Genomic DNA, 16,875 nt, shown 5'->3' on the forward strand with positions numbered 1-16,875 from the left:
GCCAAAGGAAAGGAAGTTGCCTAATAATTTTGCACACCTGATATAGGGTGTTGATGTCATTAGACCACAACCCTTTTCATTACAGAGATGCACATCACCTGGTATGCTTAATTGGTAGGAGGCTTTCAAGCCTATGCAGCCTGGAGTAGGCCAACATGCATAGAGAGGGTAATGTGGTCAACATACTCATTTGCCTAATAATTCTGCACTCCCTGTACATTCTCTTAAAGCAAGGATTATCATACATTGAGATGATTATTCAATATTATACAGAGCGCTGTTTATTTGTATTTCTTTAGTTTGCTGTTATGAACTTCATCCATTGGTTTGATGACAGAAGCTGATATGAATTCCTCTTGTTGTTAATACAGGATCTGTACAAGGCCTTTAAACAAAAGTATTTGAATGTTTGCTATCTCCTGTGTTCGTAACAGATGTCCCTCAGAGTGTGCTCTTGGCTTCCTCTTCGAATGCGTTCTCAATCTTAGACAGAAGTGCATAACATTTCTTCTTAAAGTCTTTTCCCATGAAAGCATAAAGCAAAGGGTTCATAAAGCTGTTGGTGCTGGCAAGAGTGCTTGCAAATTTTTGTCCATCAAAGACAATGCTATTTTTTCGATTTAGTTCCCATAACTTAAAAAAGTGATAAGGCATCGAGGAAATGAAGAAAGCAACTATCAGTACTGTCATGACCTTAAATGGCTTATTGGAGCTTGCCATTTGGTTATTTTTCAGCTTTCGGATGATGACAACATAACAAATGATGATGATCAGTAAGGGGATCACAAATCCAATAATGAAATGGCATACCACTACAGTAATATGTTGTTCGTCACGCGCGTAGTTGTTGTAACAGATTTGTTTTGAGTTGCCGTCCGCTGTCTTTCGGAAAATGGCCACTGGCAAGCTAAGCAATACTGAGAAAATCCAGGCCAGTAGAACCATCACCAAGGCCCTGCGTTTGCTGCGCTTGTTTTGTGCCCAAACAGGAAACATCACCACAACACAGCGATCCACGCTAATGAGGAGGAGGAGGAAGATGCTGCTTAACATGTTGAGTAACACGACAAAGGATGCCAATTTGCACATGAAGCGCCCAACGACCCAACTTCTTTTAACATAATAGACCACAGTTAGAGGCAGGAAGGCACAGAAGAGGAAGTCGGACACAGCAAGGCTGAGGTACCAGATGGTGTTGACCGTTTTCTTAATCTTAAACCCTGCGATCCAGATCACCAAACCATTTCCAGGGATACCAAGAAACATAATAATCACATTGGCTATTGCCAGTAAAACACATGGCACATCTGTGCAAAGTGTTGGAGCCACTGGTGGAACCAATGTATAATTATAATAATAATTATAATTAGAATCATCGTCAGTGGAGTTACTTGCTTCAGCTTTAGCAGAATCGAAGGCCATGATGCTGTTTGGATCTGAAAAATGAAACAGAAATAGCACAGCTGAAGAGAAACTACAGTTTTGTTAGCAAAAACAGCAAGATGTCCACACACTGAGCACTTTATTAGGAACACCTGTAACACCTACTCATTCATGCAATTATTGAATTAACCAATTGTATGGCAGATGTGCAATACATAAATCAGACAGAAACAGTCAAGCAGCTTCAGGTAATGTTCACATCAACCATCAGAATGGGGGGAAAAATGTGATCTCAGTGATTTTGACCATGGTATGATGATTGTCGATGTCAGACAAGCTGGTTTGAATATTTCTATAACTGCTGATCTCCTGGGATTTTTATGGATAACATTCTCTAGAGTCGTGGTGAAGAGGGAACTGAGCTGTAAAGGAAAGCTTTTGATTTACCAGACAATCTACGTTCCAACCCTCACCTATGGTCATGAGCTTTGGGTAGTGACCAAAAGGATGAGATTATGGATATAAGTGGCTGAAATGAGCGTACTCTGTAGGGTGACTGGGCTCACCTTTAGAGATAGGGTGAGGAGCTCAGACATCCAGAGGGATCTCAGAGTGGAGCCACTGCTCCTTCATGTCAAAAGGAGTCAGCTGAGGTGGTTTGGACATCTGATTAGGATGCCTCCTGGGCACTTTCCTTTGGATCTTTTCTGGGCACATCCAACTGGGAGGAGACCTCGGGGTAGACCCAGAACATGCTGGATAGATTACATATCTCATCTGGCCTAGGAGTGCCTTGGGATCCCCCAGGAGGAACTGGAAAGTGTTTCTGGGGAGAAGAACACCTGGAATACCCTGCTTAGCCTGCTGCCACCATAACCCGACTTCAGATAAGCAGAAGAAAATAGATGGATGGATGGATGGATGGATGGATGGATGGATGGATGGATGGATTCTCTAGAGTTTACTCAGAAAGGTGCAATAATGCAAAATGATCCAGTGAGCAGCAGCTCTACGGACAGAAACAGCTGGTTGATGAGAGAGGTCAATGAAGAATATTCAGACTGCTCTGAGCTGGCAGTAAGGCTACAGTAATTCAGATAACCACTCTGTATAATTGTGGTGAGCAGAAAAGCATCTCAGAACACACAACATATCAAACTTAAGGTGGATAGGCTACAACAACAGAAGATCACATCAGGTTTCATGTCTGTCAGCCAAGAACAGAGAGCTGAGGCTGCAGTCAGCACAAGGTCACCAAAACTGGACAGTTGAAGAATGGAAAAACATAGCTTCGTCTCATGAATCACAATTTTTGCTGAGGTGCACAGATGGTAGGGTCAGAATTAAGCACCAACAGCATGAATTCATGGACCCAACCTGCCTTGTATCGACAGTCTAAGCTGGTGGAGGTGGTGGAATGGTGTGGGGAATTTATTCTTGGCACACTTTGGGCCCATTAATACCAATCATTGTTTGAATGCCACAGCCTAGGACATTGACTGTGTGAATGATAGATTAGATTAGATTAGATTAGATTAGATTAGATTAGATTAGATTAGATTAAACTTTATTGATCCCTTTGGGAGGGTTCCCTCAGGGAAATTAAGATTCCAGAAGCATCATTACAGATAAACAGAGAAAATAAATAGAGAAAACTTCTATATAAATTAAAATAAATTAAGTATTTACATATACAAATATAAAAGAATAAGATATGGGGAAGAGAGGAAGGGGGAGGGGGAAAGGGGGGAGAAGTGGGGTTAGGGTAAGTATGTGTGTGTGGGGGGGGGAGCAGGAAAGATATTGCACTTTATGTTGCATATTATATTTCACATTGTCCGGTATTGCTTATTGTTAGGCTAGGCTACTGCTCCTTCCCGTCCTCTGTCCTCCTGTTACCCCTCCTGCCCCCCAGAGAGGAGTTGTATAGTCTGATGGCGTGAGGGATGAAGGAGTTTTTGAGTCTGTTCGTCCTGCACTTGGGAAGGAGCATTCTGTCACTGAACAGGCTCCTCTGGTTGCTGATGACAGTGTGCAGAGGGTGACTGGCATCGTCCATGATATTCAATAGTTTGTTCATAGACCTCTTCTCTGCCACTGTCACCAGAGAGTCAAGCTTCATGCCGACCACAGAACCGGCCCGCCTGATCAGTTTGTCCAGCCTGGATGTGTCCTTCTTGGATGTGCTGCCCCCCCCAGCACACCACGGTGTAAAACAGGACACTGGTGACCACAGACTGATAGAACATCCACAGGAGTTTCCTGCAGATGTTAAAGCACTGCAGCCTCCTAAGGAAGTATAGGGCATTTAGGGCAGGATAAAACACTAGCCCGAATAATGGCCCGATTCTATTGGCCGGGGATTCGCGGCGATGTCCGTAGGTGGTGTACGGCATGCCGCAAATGCCAGTTAGTAAATCCAGCGGCCATTCCAAAAGCGCCTTTGCACCCTCTACCATTAATCGAGACCCCGTTCGAAAGAATTGGGATGGATCTCGTCGGGCCATTAGATCGGTCAACACAAGGGTACCACTTTATATTAGTTCTGGTGGACTATGCAACGCGATACCCGGAAGCAGTGCCTCTTCGCAATATCTCAGCACTCAGTATTGCGGAGGCACTCTTCCGCGTCATCTCCCGACTTGGAATCCCGAAAGAGATTCTGACTGATCAAGGCACCTCGTTTATGTCACGAACACTGAACGAACTGTATGGGTTATTAGGTATTAAGCCGATCCGCACCAGCGTGTATCACCCACAAATGGACGGTTTAGTGGAACGGTTTAATCGCACCCTTAAAAACATAATAAAAAAATTTGTAAGTGAGGACGTACGTAACTGGGATAAATGGCTCGAACCCTTGCTCTTTGCAGTGCGAGAGGTCCCCCAAGCCTCCACGGGGTTCTCCCCATTTGAATTATTATATGGGCGTAAGCCGTGCGGCATTTTAGACGTGCTGCAAGAAAATTGGGAGGAGGGACCTTCACCAAGCAAAAATGAAATTCAATACGTTATTGACCTGCGCGCAAAACTCCACACACTCACACACCTAACCCAGGAGAATTTGCGGCAGGCCCAAGAACGGCAAACCCGCCTGTACAACAAGGGTACGCGCCTTAGAGAGTTTGCACCGGGAGAGAAAGTACTCGTACTGTTGCCCACATCGAGCTCTAAATTAGTTGCCAAGTGGCAAGGACCCTTTGAGGTCACACGGCGAGTCGGGGACGTCGACTATGAGGTAAAGCGAACGGACAGGGGTGGGGCGCTACAGATTTACTAACTCAACCTACTCAAACTCTGGAACGAGGAGGTCCCCGTGGCATTGGTGTCAGTGATTCCGGAGAAGGCGGAGCTGGGGCCGGAGGTTCAAAAAGGAACATTAGCATCACGTCCCTCTCCGATCCCCTGTGGAGACCACCTCTCCCCGACCCAACTCGCGGAGGTTGCCCAGTTGCAGACTGAGTTTTCGGACGTGTTCTCACCCCTGCCCGGCCGCACTAACCTCATAGAGCACCACATTGAGACGCCCCCGGGGGGGGTAGTGCGTAGCCGCCCTTACAGGTTACCCGAACACAAGAAAAAGGTGGTTCAGGAAGAACTCGAGGCCATGCTCGAAATGGGCATCGTCGAGGAGTCCCACAGTGACTGGAGCAGCCCGGTGGTCTTGGTACCCAAGGCCGACGGGTCGGTCCGGTTCTGTGTGGACTATAGAAAAGTCAATGCGGTGTCTAAATTCGATGCGTACCCAATGCCTCGTATTGATGAGTTGCTCGATCGGCTAGGCACGGCTCGTTTTTACTCGACACTGGATTTAACAAAGGGTTATTGGCAGATCCCCATGACTCCATTATCCCGTGAAAAAACGGCCTTTTCCACACCGTTCGGCTTACACCAATTCGTCACACTTCCTTTTGGGCTGTTTGGGGCGCCCGCTACGTTTCAGCGGCTGATGGACAGGGTCCTCCGCCCCCACGCCACCTATGCGGCCGCGTACTTAGATGATATCATTATTTATAGTAATGACTGGCCGCGGCACCTACAACACCTGAGGGCCGTCCTTAGGTCGCTGAGGCGGGCGGGTCTCACGGCCAACCCGAAGAAGTGTGCGATTGGGCGGGTGGAAGTATGGTATCTGGGCTTCCACTTGGGCAACGGGCAGGTGCGTCCCCAAATTAACAAGACTGCAATGATTGCGGCCTGCGCGAGGCCCAAGACCAAAAAGGGGGTGAGACAGTTCCTGGGGCTGGCTGGCTATTATCGTAGGTTTATACCTAATTATTCGGATGTCACCAGCCTGCTGACTGATCTGACTAAAAAGGGGGCACCAGATCCAGTCCAGTGGACGGAGCAATGCCAGCGGGCTTTTTCTAAGGTTAAGGCTGCACTGTGTGGGGGGCCACTTTTACACTCCCCTGACTTTTCTCTCCCCTTTATGTTGCAGACGGATGCGTCGGACAGAGGGCTGGGGGCCGTTTTGTCCCAGCAGGTGGAGGGGGAGGATCGCCCCATCTTGTACATTAGTCGCAAGCTGTCGGTGCTTGAGGGGCGCTACAGTACCATCGAGAAGGAGTGCCTGGCGATCAAGTGGGCGGTCCTCGCCCTCCAGTACTACCTGCTGGGACGCCCTTTCACCCTCTGTTGGGACCACGCGCCCCTCCAGTGGCTCCACCGCATGAAGGATGCCAATGCGCGGATCACCCATTGGTATCTGGCACTCCAACCCTTTAACTTCAAGGTGATCCACAGGCCGGGGGCGCAGATAGTCATGGTGGACTTCCTCTCCCGTCAAGGGGGGGGGGGGGGGGGGGAGTCGGCTGCGGGCTGGACGGCTGCCCGGCCTGACTCGGGCGGTGGGGGTATGTGGCAGCGGGGGCGTGGTCTAGCATCGGTCTGTGACAAGAGGGCGTTGTCGGGGAAGTTAAGTGGCAGAATCACTACACCTGTTGTTAATGTGTTTGTGTGTCTTCTCAGTGACCGCGCCCTATTTAAGGAGAGAGAGTGAGAGCAGAGGGAGCTCTCTCGACAACCAGATGGCTGATGTGTGTGCGTGTGTCTGAGTGTGTGTTTGCGACTGCAAAGTGCAAATAAAAGAGAGTTTTGTGAGATCAGTTCTGTCCTGCCGTCCTTCTGTGCTCCACCCACCTACATGGACTGCTACAGTGCGAAGCTTGGAGAAGGCTACCCAAAACATTTGACCCAGGTTAAAGAATATAAAGGCAATGCTACTAAAATACAAACAAAGTGTATGTAAACTTCTAATCCATCAGGAATGTGTTGAAAGAAATAAAAGCTGAAAAAATTCTCTCTGTTATTATTCTGGCATTTCACATTCCTAAAATAAAGTACTGATCCTAAGTGACCTAAGGCAAAGAATGTTTTCTCAGATTAAATGTCAGGAATTGTGGAAAAACTGAACTGAAATGTATTTGGCAAAGGTGTATGTACACTTTTATTTACCTATATATATATATATATATATATATATATATATATATATATATATATATATATGTCTCAAAGTAGCTAAGAGGAAAGCAGGCATATATACTAGGGTGCATCAGTTGCCTTCACTTTCATAAAATCTGATGCATTTTTGTTTGGGTGTTCCTTTTCACCAATAAAGACATCCTGTTAAATTTTTGACCATATTCAAAAGTCTAATGGTGGCACCATGAGGTTCATTTTTTGCCAAAAAACGCTTATGTTTTTGCGTGAGGTTTGAATCACAATGTTGGACTCTAATTATTGATTTCTTGTGATCCAGAGATCATGTTAAGAACCTTTGCAAGGGATTGAGAAGCATTAATGTGATTCATAATACATTTGTATTGTTTAAAAGTAGTTGAACAATGATTCAATGAACAGCTAAAACTCAAACTGTGCTTGATAATATATTTAGCATATGTACTAAAAATGTGTATCTAAGATATTTGCTGTACTCTATAAGGTGCCATAATGTTTCATGAAAAGTGATCGAAATTTTGTCATAAAAGTCATAAAATAGCAGCTTTTTCCATAACTTTGAGCTCCTGGTGCCACCATTAAACTTTTGAATTTTGTCAAAATCTCATCTCATTATCTCTAGCCACTTTATCCTGTTCCTGTTCATCATCTGACTAATATGTTCTTGGTTGTGTCAATGGCAAAATGTAATAAAACCATAAAAAACAAGAAATGGGGTTTTGAGTAATATTTGAAGCATTCCTACAACGTGAAGCAATATCACAAACAGCTGTCACTGTACACAGTATACAGATTAATATCATTATCATCATCATAACATTGTCTTTCTTTATATATCACATCAATTGGAGTAATTTAAGCCAATATATTATTTTAGATTCACAGGAAGAATACATTGTACACACTGCTGATTCACTTTGTGTGTTAGCCAAAGCCAGATGCTGGGGTCAGATAGGAAGTTGTTTTGGGGTTTTTTGTTTTTTGTTTTTTTGTGTGTGGGTGTGTGCTTTTTTTCTTTTTTATTAAATGCAGAACTAATAAGTCATCTCACAATATTTCTACACATGCTAACACACAAAGTGAATCAGCAGTGTGTACAATGTATTCTTCCTGTGAATCTAAAATAATATATTGGCTTAAATTACTCCAATTGATGTGATATATAAAGAAAGACAATGTTATGATGATGATGATGATATTAATCTGTATACTGTGTACAGTGACAGCTGTTTGTGATATTGCTTCACGTTGTAGGAATGCTTCAAATATTACTCAAAACCCCATTTCTTTTTTTTTTTATGGTTTTATTACATTTTGCCATTGACACAACCAAGAACATATTAGTCAGATGATGCATTGACCATTGGACAATTAAAATAAGAAAAAAAAAAAAAAGGTGTACAAATTAAATTGGCTAACGGTTAGCAGGATTAGCAGGTTATTACTTTGTCACACATGCTCCTCAAAATACATACAAAAGAAAGTGCTTCACCTTGAATTATATACTGCATACAGTTCCCACTCTGAAATACTTCAAGTAAAATATTCACTGCAGCAATTTATGACAACTTGGTAAACAAATCCTGCTGATTTCCAGGCCTTTGTGTCATAATACTTGTGCAAATCCAACCAGCTACACTTCATAATCCTTTTATCCGGTGTGTCACTCAGAGGAGGATGGGTTACCATCTCAGGGAAAGACGCCTCACGTCGTCTCAGGGAAATTTTAATTGCCCTATGGCTTGTTAACTCGGGATTTAAATCTACATATGGATTTGTGTAAAGCGGTTTGTGACAACTGAATCACTTTGAGACGAAAGGATTATTCAGAGAATATATTTCCCCCCGGAACATGACCTATTTATTGAAATACGGTATGTACAAATGAATCAGGATCTGACTTTCAATCAGTTTTATAGTTCCAGGTCAAATCAGATGTGAGTTGATGCTCTAGCATCCATAGAACTGGAACGGGATAAGTAGCGGCTCATGGTGCGTCCTTCCTCTCCTATGGCATTCTCGATCTTAGACAGGATGGAGTTCTTAAACTTCTGCCTGAAATCATTACCCATGAAGACGTAGAGAATTGGGTTGAGGAAGCTGTTTGCTGAAGCGACCGAGGTTCCAATCTTGAACACGAACATGATGATGTTGGAGAAGCTGTGGTTCAGTTCAGCCAGCACAAACGTGTGGTATGGCAGCCAGCAGATAAAGAAAGTCCCGATGAGAGCTGTCATGATTTTGACTGGCTTTGTAGACTTTGTCATCTGGTTGCTTCTCAGCTTGAAGATAATGACTGAATAGCAGACAATGATGGCCAGGAAAGGTATAAGGAATCCAAAAATAAACCAGCAGATGCCTATAGATTTGTGAATGTGCTGGTTAGGGTAATTATTATGGCACTGGGTTCTGCCTAGATGTTCCTGAACGTCATGGAAAATGGTGGACAGCATACTCAAGGACACTGATAAAACCCATGCAAGAAGGACTATCAATGAAGCCTTCCTTTTTGTATGCTGGTTCTGTGCCCAGACAGGGAACATGACCACCATGCAGCGATCCACACTGATGATGACGAGAAGAAAGATGCTGCTGAACATGTTGAGGAACATCACGAAGGAGGTGAACCTGCACAAGAAAAGTCCGAAGGTCCAGTTAGAGGTAGCTATGTAAAAGGTGTTGAAGGGCAAGGTGGCACAAAATATGAAGTCAGAAATAGCCAGGCTGAGGTACCAGGTGGTGTTGACAGTTTTCTTCATCTTAAAACCTGCGATCCCCCTACGGAGCCGTAGAGGGGACATGATCACCACACCATTTCCCACAATCCCCAGCATGATGATGATCACATTCACAACCAGCAGCAACAGGCACAGAAGCTCTCCAGACCAAATGGGGTGTACAAAATGCTCCTCCAGGTCCGTCAGGTTATCAGCCGTGTAGTTTGCATAGTCATACCCGTAATTCAAAGTAAAATCGGTTGTTTCCATGGTAAAATTGTAAATGCTCATCCTGCTTTTCCCCTGTGGAAACAAGAATATTGTTTAGCCTCATGCACTTATTACAACAGGAGTTAGGCACAGTTAGGACAGTAGAGAAGAAGAACAACAAAAAAACTTTATTCATCACATGTACACTTGTGAAATTCCTCTCTGCATTTAACCCAACTGAAGCAGACACACATGTGCGCACACACACACGTGTGAGCAATGAGCACACACACATACCCTGAGCAGTGGGCAGCCATGCTACAGCGCCCAGGGAGCAGTTGGGGGGTTAAGTGCCTTGCTCAAGGGCATCTCAGCCTAAGACTGCCCCATGTTTACCTAACCGCATGTCTTTGGACTGTGGGAGAAACTGGAGCACCCAGAGGAAACCCACGCAGACATGGGGAGAACCACTACACCGCTGTGCCGCCCAATCAATCCATTCATCCATCCATTTTGGCATATCACAAGGGTGGCACGGTGCTGTAGTGGTTAGCACTGTCACCTCATAGCAAGAACGTTCTGGGTTCGAGCCCAGTGGCCAACAGGGGCCTTTCTGTGTGGGGTTTGCATGTTCTCCCTGTGTCTGCATGGGTTTCCCCCACAGTCCAAAGACATGCAGGTTAGGCTAATTGGTGGCTCTAAATTGACTGTAGGTGTGAGTGTGAATGGTTGTTTGGCTCTGTGTCACGAATTTATAAGCAAAAGGGTTCAGGACTGATGGACTTTTAGATTTTTCTGCTGAACAGGTAAGGCATGTTTTTGTTCTGTAGCTGGTTCACTAGTGACTGATTGATAGTGAGCTGATTTGTCCTCTTTGTGGAACTTGTATCATTATCTCCACCAAATTTGTTGGAGGAGGTTATGTTTTCACCTCCGTTTGTTTGATTGTTCTCAACGTAACTCAAAAAGTAGTGAACGGATTTTGATTAAATTTGGAGGAAAAGTGGGCAAAGAACCATTGATTAGATTTTGATGCAAATCCAGATATGTATGCAGATCCAGAAATTTTTTGTCTGTTCCCAACATACAACCCCGATTCAGAAAAAGTTGGGACGCTGTGAAAACTGTAAACACAAACAGAACACGATAATTTGCAAATCATGGAGATCCTATATGTCACTGAAAATAGTACAAAAACAACATATCAAATGTTGAAACTGAGAAAATTTATTGTTTTTGGAAAGATACATGCTCATTTTGAATTTGATGTCAGCAACACGTTTCAAAAAAGTTGGGCCAGGGCATGGGCATCGCCACCATGTTTGGACACCCCCCCCCCCCCACACACACACACACACACACATTTAACATAAAATATTAGTTCACCCAGCGCTGTTTCTATTGCTTCATGAAAGAATCCATTCCACTTGATCGATAAGAGAATACACATACCACTGAAAATCCACTCTGGGTTTTCCGGGCGTTACCTACAACAACTCACCGCACGCAAGTGAAGTGAATCTCAGTGCAAGCAGAGACATTTTGGTGCAGCTGCTTGAAAGTGGAGGAGGTGATGTCAGCCCCATTGCCACCTCACAATGTCTAGCTTTTGCTAAAACCTTATTCTTTTGTTATATGCCCTCAAAATTAACCCTAGGCCACATTAAATTAATATTCAACTAAACAATGAAATAAGCTTAGCCTAATGGGGTATTCTTGGTTGATGATTAATTGTTTGCAGTATTTGCTCCCTCCCCAGACACAATGGACATAAGGAAATTCTTTACAAAGAAGTGGAAAGTAAGTCAAAATTTCCCCACAGGACAGGGTTTTTTGTCCCAATGGAAATGTTAGTGCAGTTAGCTGGCTAGTCAATGTTAGGAGATGTATCAGCTAGCTTAATGTTAGCTGTTATTTAATTCAGACCCAGTAGGCCTACCTTATTGTAATGCCAAGAATGAGGTCAAGTCAGCTTGTGTGAAGTTATTTTTTATGTGTCACCGTTGATTGACACGGTTTGATTTTGTGTTATGAAGTTTGCATGATGCCATGTCATGCCTGTTCATTGTGTGAAATTGTGAATATTCTTATTTTTAAACATACAGTTGAGTGCCAGTATTGCTTGGCACAGTGGCATGTTGTGTTACATCTAAAACTAAATAAAAAAGGAAACACAAAATAAAAAGTAAAATGCACCCATAAAGCCATTATTGGTGATAAATTGTGTTACATTCATCTCATTATTTTAGGCATGGCAGTGGGTTTAAAAACAGACTGATGAATACGGTATATGGACTAGTTGAATGAGGACTTATTGTTGAGTCTCTAACATAGTCATTGAATTAATTGATTTTTGTAGGTAAAATGAGGTGTTTAACAACCTGTTAAAAATACACCAGAATGCAGGAAATGGCATCTAATTAATTAAAAATTTTCTGGGAGAGGACTCTCAGACCCCCCACCAGTGTGTACCCCCCACACATTAAAAATGCTTCTGACGCCCCTGGGCCAGGGGCATGTTTACCACTGTTGCATCACCTCTACTTTTAACAATACTGTAAACATTTGGGAACTGAGGAGACCAATTACTGCAGTTTTGAAAGAGAAATGTTGTCCCATTCTTGCCTGATAGACAATTTCAGTTGCTCAACAGTTTGGGGGTCTCCTTTGTTGTATTTTGCACTTCATAATGCACCAAATGTTTTAAATGGGAGACAGGTCTGGACTGCAGGCAGGCCAGTTTAGCACCCAGACTCTTTTACTAATGGATCCATGCAGCTTTAATATGTGCAGAAAGCAGTTTGTCTTGCTGAAAGAAGGAAGGCCTTCCCTGAAAAAGATTTTGTCTGGATGGCAGCATATTTCTCTGAAACATGTATATAATATATAGATTTAGGCGCTGCCTAAAAGCGGAGCTCCCATCTGTTTCTGGGTTGTAGAATTTTCTTATATCTCTTTTGTTTTATATCGAGAATCGCCAAAAAAATTAAAAATAAAAATTCAGGCATGACATGTGTGTCGTGCATGGAGATTTTCCCGCCATGATTGGTTTGCCTGTGATGTCAGTCACGCGAGTACATGACACACGGCGACGTCAGGCGACAACGGTGACAAGTTACTCACTACTATACTGTCCTGACTACTACTCTACTTCACACTTCACTACTCACTTCGCTAGTTGTTGGGTTTCCTGTGGCAGCAGGCACACATGCGCAGGACTGAAACCATCAGAAAACAACTCGATGAGTTTCTTTATGTATCCCCACTCTATGCCTATGGGACTCCGCTTGCACGGGCCTTTGGCCCGCACAAGAGCTCTGCTATCATTCAGCATTAATGATGCGTTCCCAGATGTACAAGCTACCCATGTCATGTGCACTAATGCACCCTCATACCATCACAGATGCTGGTTTTTGAACTGTGCACTGATAACAAGCCGGATGGTCCCTCTCCTCTTTAGCCTGGAGGATGTAGTGTCTATGATTTCTAAAAAGAATTTTTACTTTTGATTCATCAGACCTCGGGACAATTTTCCACTTCGCCTCAGTCCATCATAAAAGAGCTCAGGTCCAGAGAAGGTGGCAGTGTTTCTGGATATTATTTATATCTGGTTTTAACTTGCATTTGTGGATGCAGTAATGAACTGTTTTCACAGACGATGGTTTTCTGAAGTGTTCCTGAGCCCATACAGTGATTTCCATTACAGACACGTGTCTGCTTTTAATGCAGTGTCACCTGAGGGCCTGAAGATCACAGGCATCCAATGTCAGTTTCCAGCCTTGTCTCTTGTATACAGAGATTTCTCCCGATTCTCTGAATCTTTTAATGATGATATGTGTCCCAACTTTTTTGGAATTGTGGTTGTAACTCAAAAAGTAGTGAATGAATTTTGATGAAATTTGGTGTACAGCTTTAGTATTATCCTAGTTTCAAGTGATTTGATTTTGATGTTGATCCACGTCCCAGATTACTAAACATCTGGATATTGCAATATGTGGCTTGACGGAGGTATCAAGTGCCCTTTGAGTGACCAGGTTATTTTAACAGGAAGCTGAAAGGTGTGTGAAAACTGAAACTTTATTTATAAAACTTTAAATGATACATAAGTACTGACCTGAACATTGCAAACTAATACATAAGATAATCAAATTAAAACAATTTGTTAAAAATAGTTATAGTAGTATCCTTACTGATCCTGCATCTATCAATGAAGTTTTTAGAAAATTTTATTTAGATCTATATGCCTCAGAAGTCAAATGGGACCACACAAATAGCAAATCCTTCCTGGATGGGCTTGAGCTACCTAAGCTTTCTGAGGCGGAAGCTGAACTACTAGAGTCTCCCCTTACTCTAGATGAGGTTACTACTGCTCTTAGATCTCTTAACAGGGGGAAGTCACCAGGAATAGATGATATACCACCTGAGCTACTTTTGTTTGTGTGGGACATAGTTGGCCCTCTCTATTTAGATTCCAATAACTACGCACTGGAAACTGGTTCTCTCCATAGAGATCAAAATAGGGCTCTTATCTCCCTACTACTAAAGAAAGGAAAAGATCCACTGGATTGTGGTAATTTTAGGCCCATCTCTTTGATTTGTTGTGATGTGAAAGTTTTTGCTAAGGTGCTTGTGAACAGATTGGATGCATATGCGAGTAAATTGATAAATCATGATCAGCCAGGATTCCTCAAAGGGCGCACAGCATCAGACAATATACGTAGGCTTTTACACGTTATAAACTCTGCCGACACCTACCCTGAGTCTATGGCTGTCTTCTCACTGGACGCGATGAAAGCATATGACAGGCTAGAATTGTCATATATGTGGGCTGTTTTGGAAAAGTTTGGTTTTGGACCAAAATTTATGAGTATGATAAAGGTCTTGTATAATTCGCCGACAGCATGTGTGTTAACAGGCTCTAAAATTTCATCACCTTTTCAGCTGGAGAGAGACACACGTCAAGGGTGCCATCTCTCTCTCCTATTTTGTTTTGTCTTCGTTTGGAACCCTTGGCGCAAATGATTAGGCAAAGTAGGGATGTTAAACCTGTCACACACTATGGCGTGGATCACCATATATCACTTTTTGCTGATGACATACTTTTGTTCTTAGCAGAAATAGAATCATCAGTCCCTCGAATATTGAAGCTCTTTGAGCAATTTGGTCAGCTTTCAGGGTACAAGATAAACTGGGATAAATCCATCTTGATGCCACTTAATAACATAGGGAAGAGTAAAAACCCCCTGTGCATTCCCACTAAGGACTCATTCACTTACTTAGGTGTTCACATTTCTCCAACAATCCCGCAAATTGTGAAAGAAAACTTTGTCAAGGTTCTACAAAATATTCAAATAGATATTAAAAGATGGAATAGGCTGCTGCCACTATCTTTGCAAGGAAGAGTAAATATAGTAAAAATGAATCTTCTACCTCGAATCAACTTTTTGTTTTTTATGATTCCCTTAGCTCCCCCTCCCAACTACTACAAAGATATCCACTCATCAATCTCTCAATTCATTTGGAATGGTAAGCGCCCCAGAATAAGGCTGACAACATTACAGCGACCCAAGTTATTGGGGGGTCTTGCCTTACCGAATTTCCAGTTTTATCATTGGGCCTTTCAGATAAGAGCGCTACATATCTGGATGGACCCCAGCTCAAAAGTCCCCTGGAGATCTATAGAGGATGCCATGGTTAAGCCCCATAGGTTACAAGATTTGCTTTTCGCTGGACTTGGAAGATCTAAACCCAATCTTAAACTTGGTTGTATAATTGCACACTCCTTAAAAGTTTGGAAAGAGGCAGAGAAATGCATGGGTGTCCAGCTCCATACAGGTGCGTTAACTCCTCTCTGGCATAACAGCCGATTTCTGATTGGTGGCAAGTCATTCCACAACTCACACTGGTCTTCACAGGGCATAAATGTTGTAAATGACATGTTTGACACGGATGGCCTGCGTTCATTTCAGAATCTTAAAATCACATTTAATCTACCTGCTTCATCATACTTTGTCTACCTCCAGCTACGGTCTGCTCTCCGAGCATATGGCGTGCCATGGGACCGTCCACCTATAATTCATCCACTGTTAAAATGCGTTCAACCCTCTGATAACTTAAGAGGCAGAGTCTCTCTGGTTTACAACAATTTACTACACAAGTCTGCTGGTGGGCGGCACGGTGGTGTAGTGGTTAGCGCTGTCGCCTCACAGCAAGAAGGTCCTGGGTTCGAGCCCCGGGGCCGGCGAGGGCCTTTCTGTGCGGAGTTTGCATGTTCTCCCCGTGTCCGCGTGGGTTTCCTCCGGGTGCTCCGGTTTCCCCCACAGTCCAAAGACATGCAGGTTAGGTTAACTGGTGACTCTAAATTGACCGTAGGTGTGAATGTGAGTGTGAATGGTTGTCTGTGTCTATGTGTCAGCCCTGTGATGACCTGGCGACTTGTCCAGGGTGTACCCCGCCTTTCGCCCGTAGTCAGCTGGGATAGGCTCCAGCTTGCCTGCGACCCTGTAGAAGGATAAAGCGGCTAGAGATAATGTGATGTGATGTGTGAAGTCTGCTGGTGAACTAGCCATACAGAAAATATGGGACAGAGAACTCTCCACATACAATCAAGAACTGGATTGGGATGAAATATGGCTCAATCTCTCTCAAAGTTCAAAGAATCTAGCTCACCAGCTAATTCATTACAAAACTATCCATAGAGCGTATGCAACCCCTTACAGGAAGTTTCAGATGAACCGTGCCCCAAGCCCTATCTGTAACATTTGTAATGCTCTACCTGGCATGTTTTTACATATGTTCTGGGAGTGTCCCATAATTGCAGATCTGTGGTCTAGTGTAATAAAGGACCTTTCAAAACTGCTGGGCATCAATATCCCAAAAACACCACACATTTGTCTTCTGAATGACATCACTGATCTAGACTATGCCCTTATCCAACAGAGAATGTTGATGACAAGCTTTACAGCCACCAAAAAAGTAATTTTGCAATTATGGTTTAACCCCCAGGTTCCACCTCGTAAACTTTGGATTAACTATTTGGACAATATCGTTAATTTAGAATATCACACAGCTAGACTAAACAAGGCCATGCCTTCCACTTTAC

At 43.4% G+C, this 16,875-nt stretch overlaps 2 protein-coding genes across 2 annotated transcripts; both read right to left on the bottom strand.

Moving 5' to 3' along the window:
* Nucleotides 1-441: 441 nt before the first annotated feature.
* LOC132872154 (chemerin-like receptor 1) lies at nt 442-1,266 on the bottom strand. The gene has a single exon (XM_060906769.1). The coding sequence runs from the start codon at nt 1,264-1,266 to the stop codon at nt 442-444; it is 825 nt and encodes a 274-aa protein (XP_060762752.1).
* A 7,151-nt stretch (nt 1,267-8,417) lies between these two features.
* Nucleotides 8,418-9,864, bottom strand: LOC132872657 (chemerin-like receptor 1). Its single transcript, XM_060907614.1, has one exon. It carries the CDS (start codon nt 9,852-9,854, stop codon nt 8,778-8,780), a length of 1,077 nt encoding a protein of 358 aa, XP_060763597.1. The 5' UTR covers nt 9,855-9,864; the 3' UTR covers nt 8,418-8,777.
* Nucleotides 9,865-16,875: the final 7,011 nt, after the last annotated feature.

Source organism: Neoarius graeffei, chromosome 24 (assembly GCF_027579695.1).
Source record: "Neoarius graeffei isolate fNeoGra1 chromosome 24, fNeoGra1.pri, whole genome shotgun sequence".
Lineage (NCBI taxonomy): Eukaryota > Metazoa > Chordata > Actinopteri > Siluriformes > Ariidae > Neoarius > Neoarius graeffei.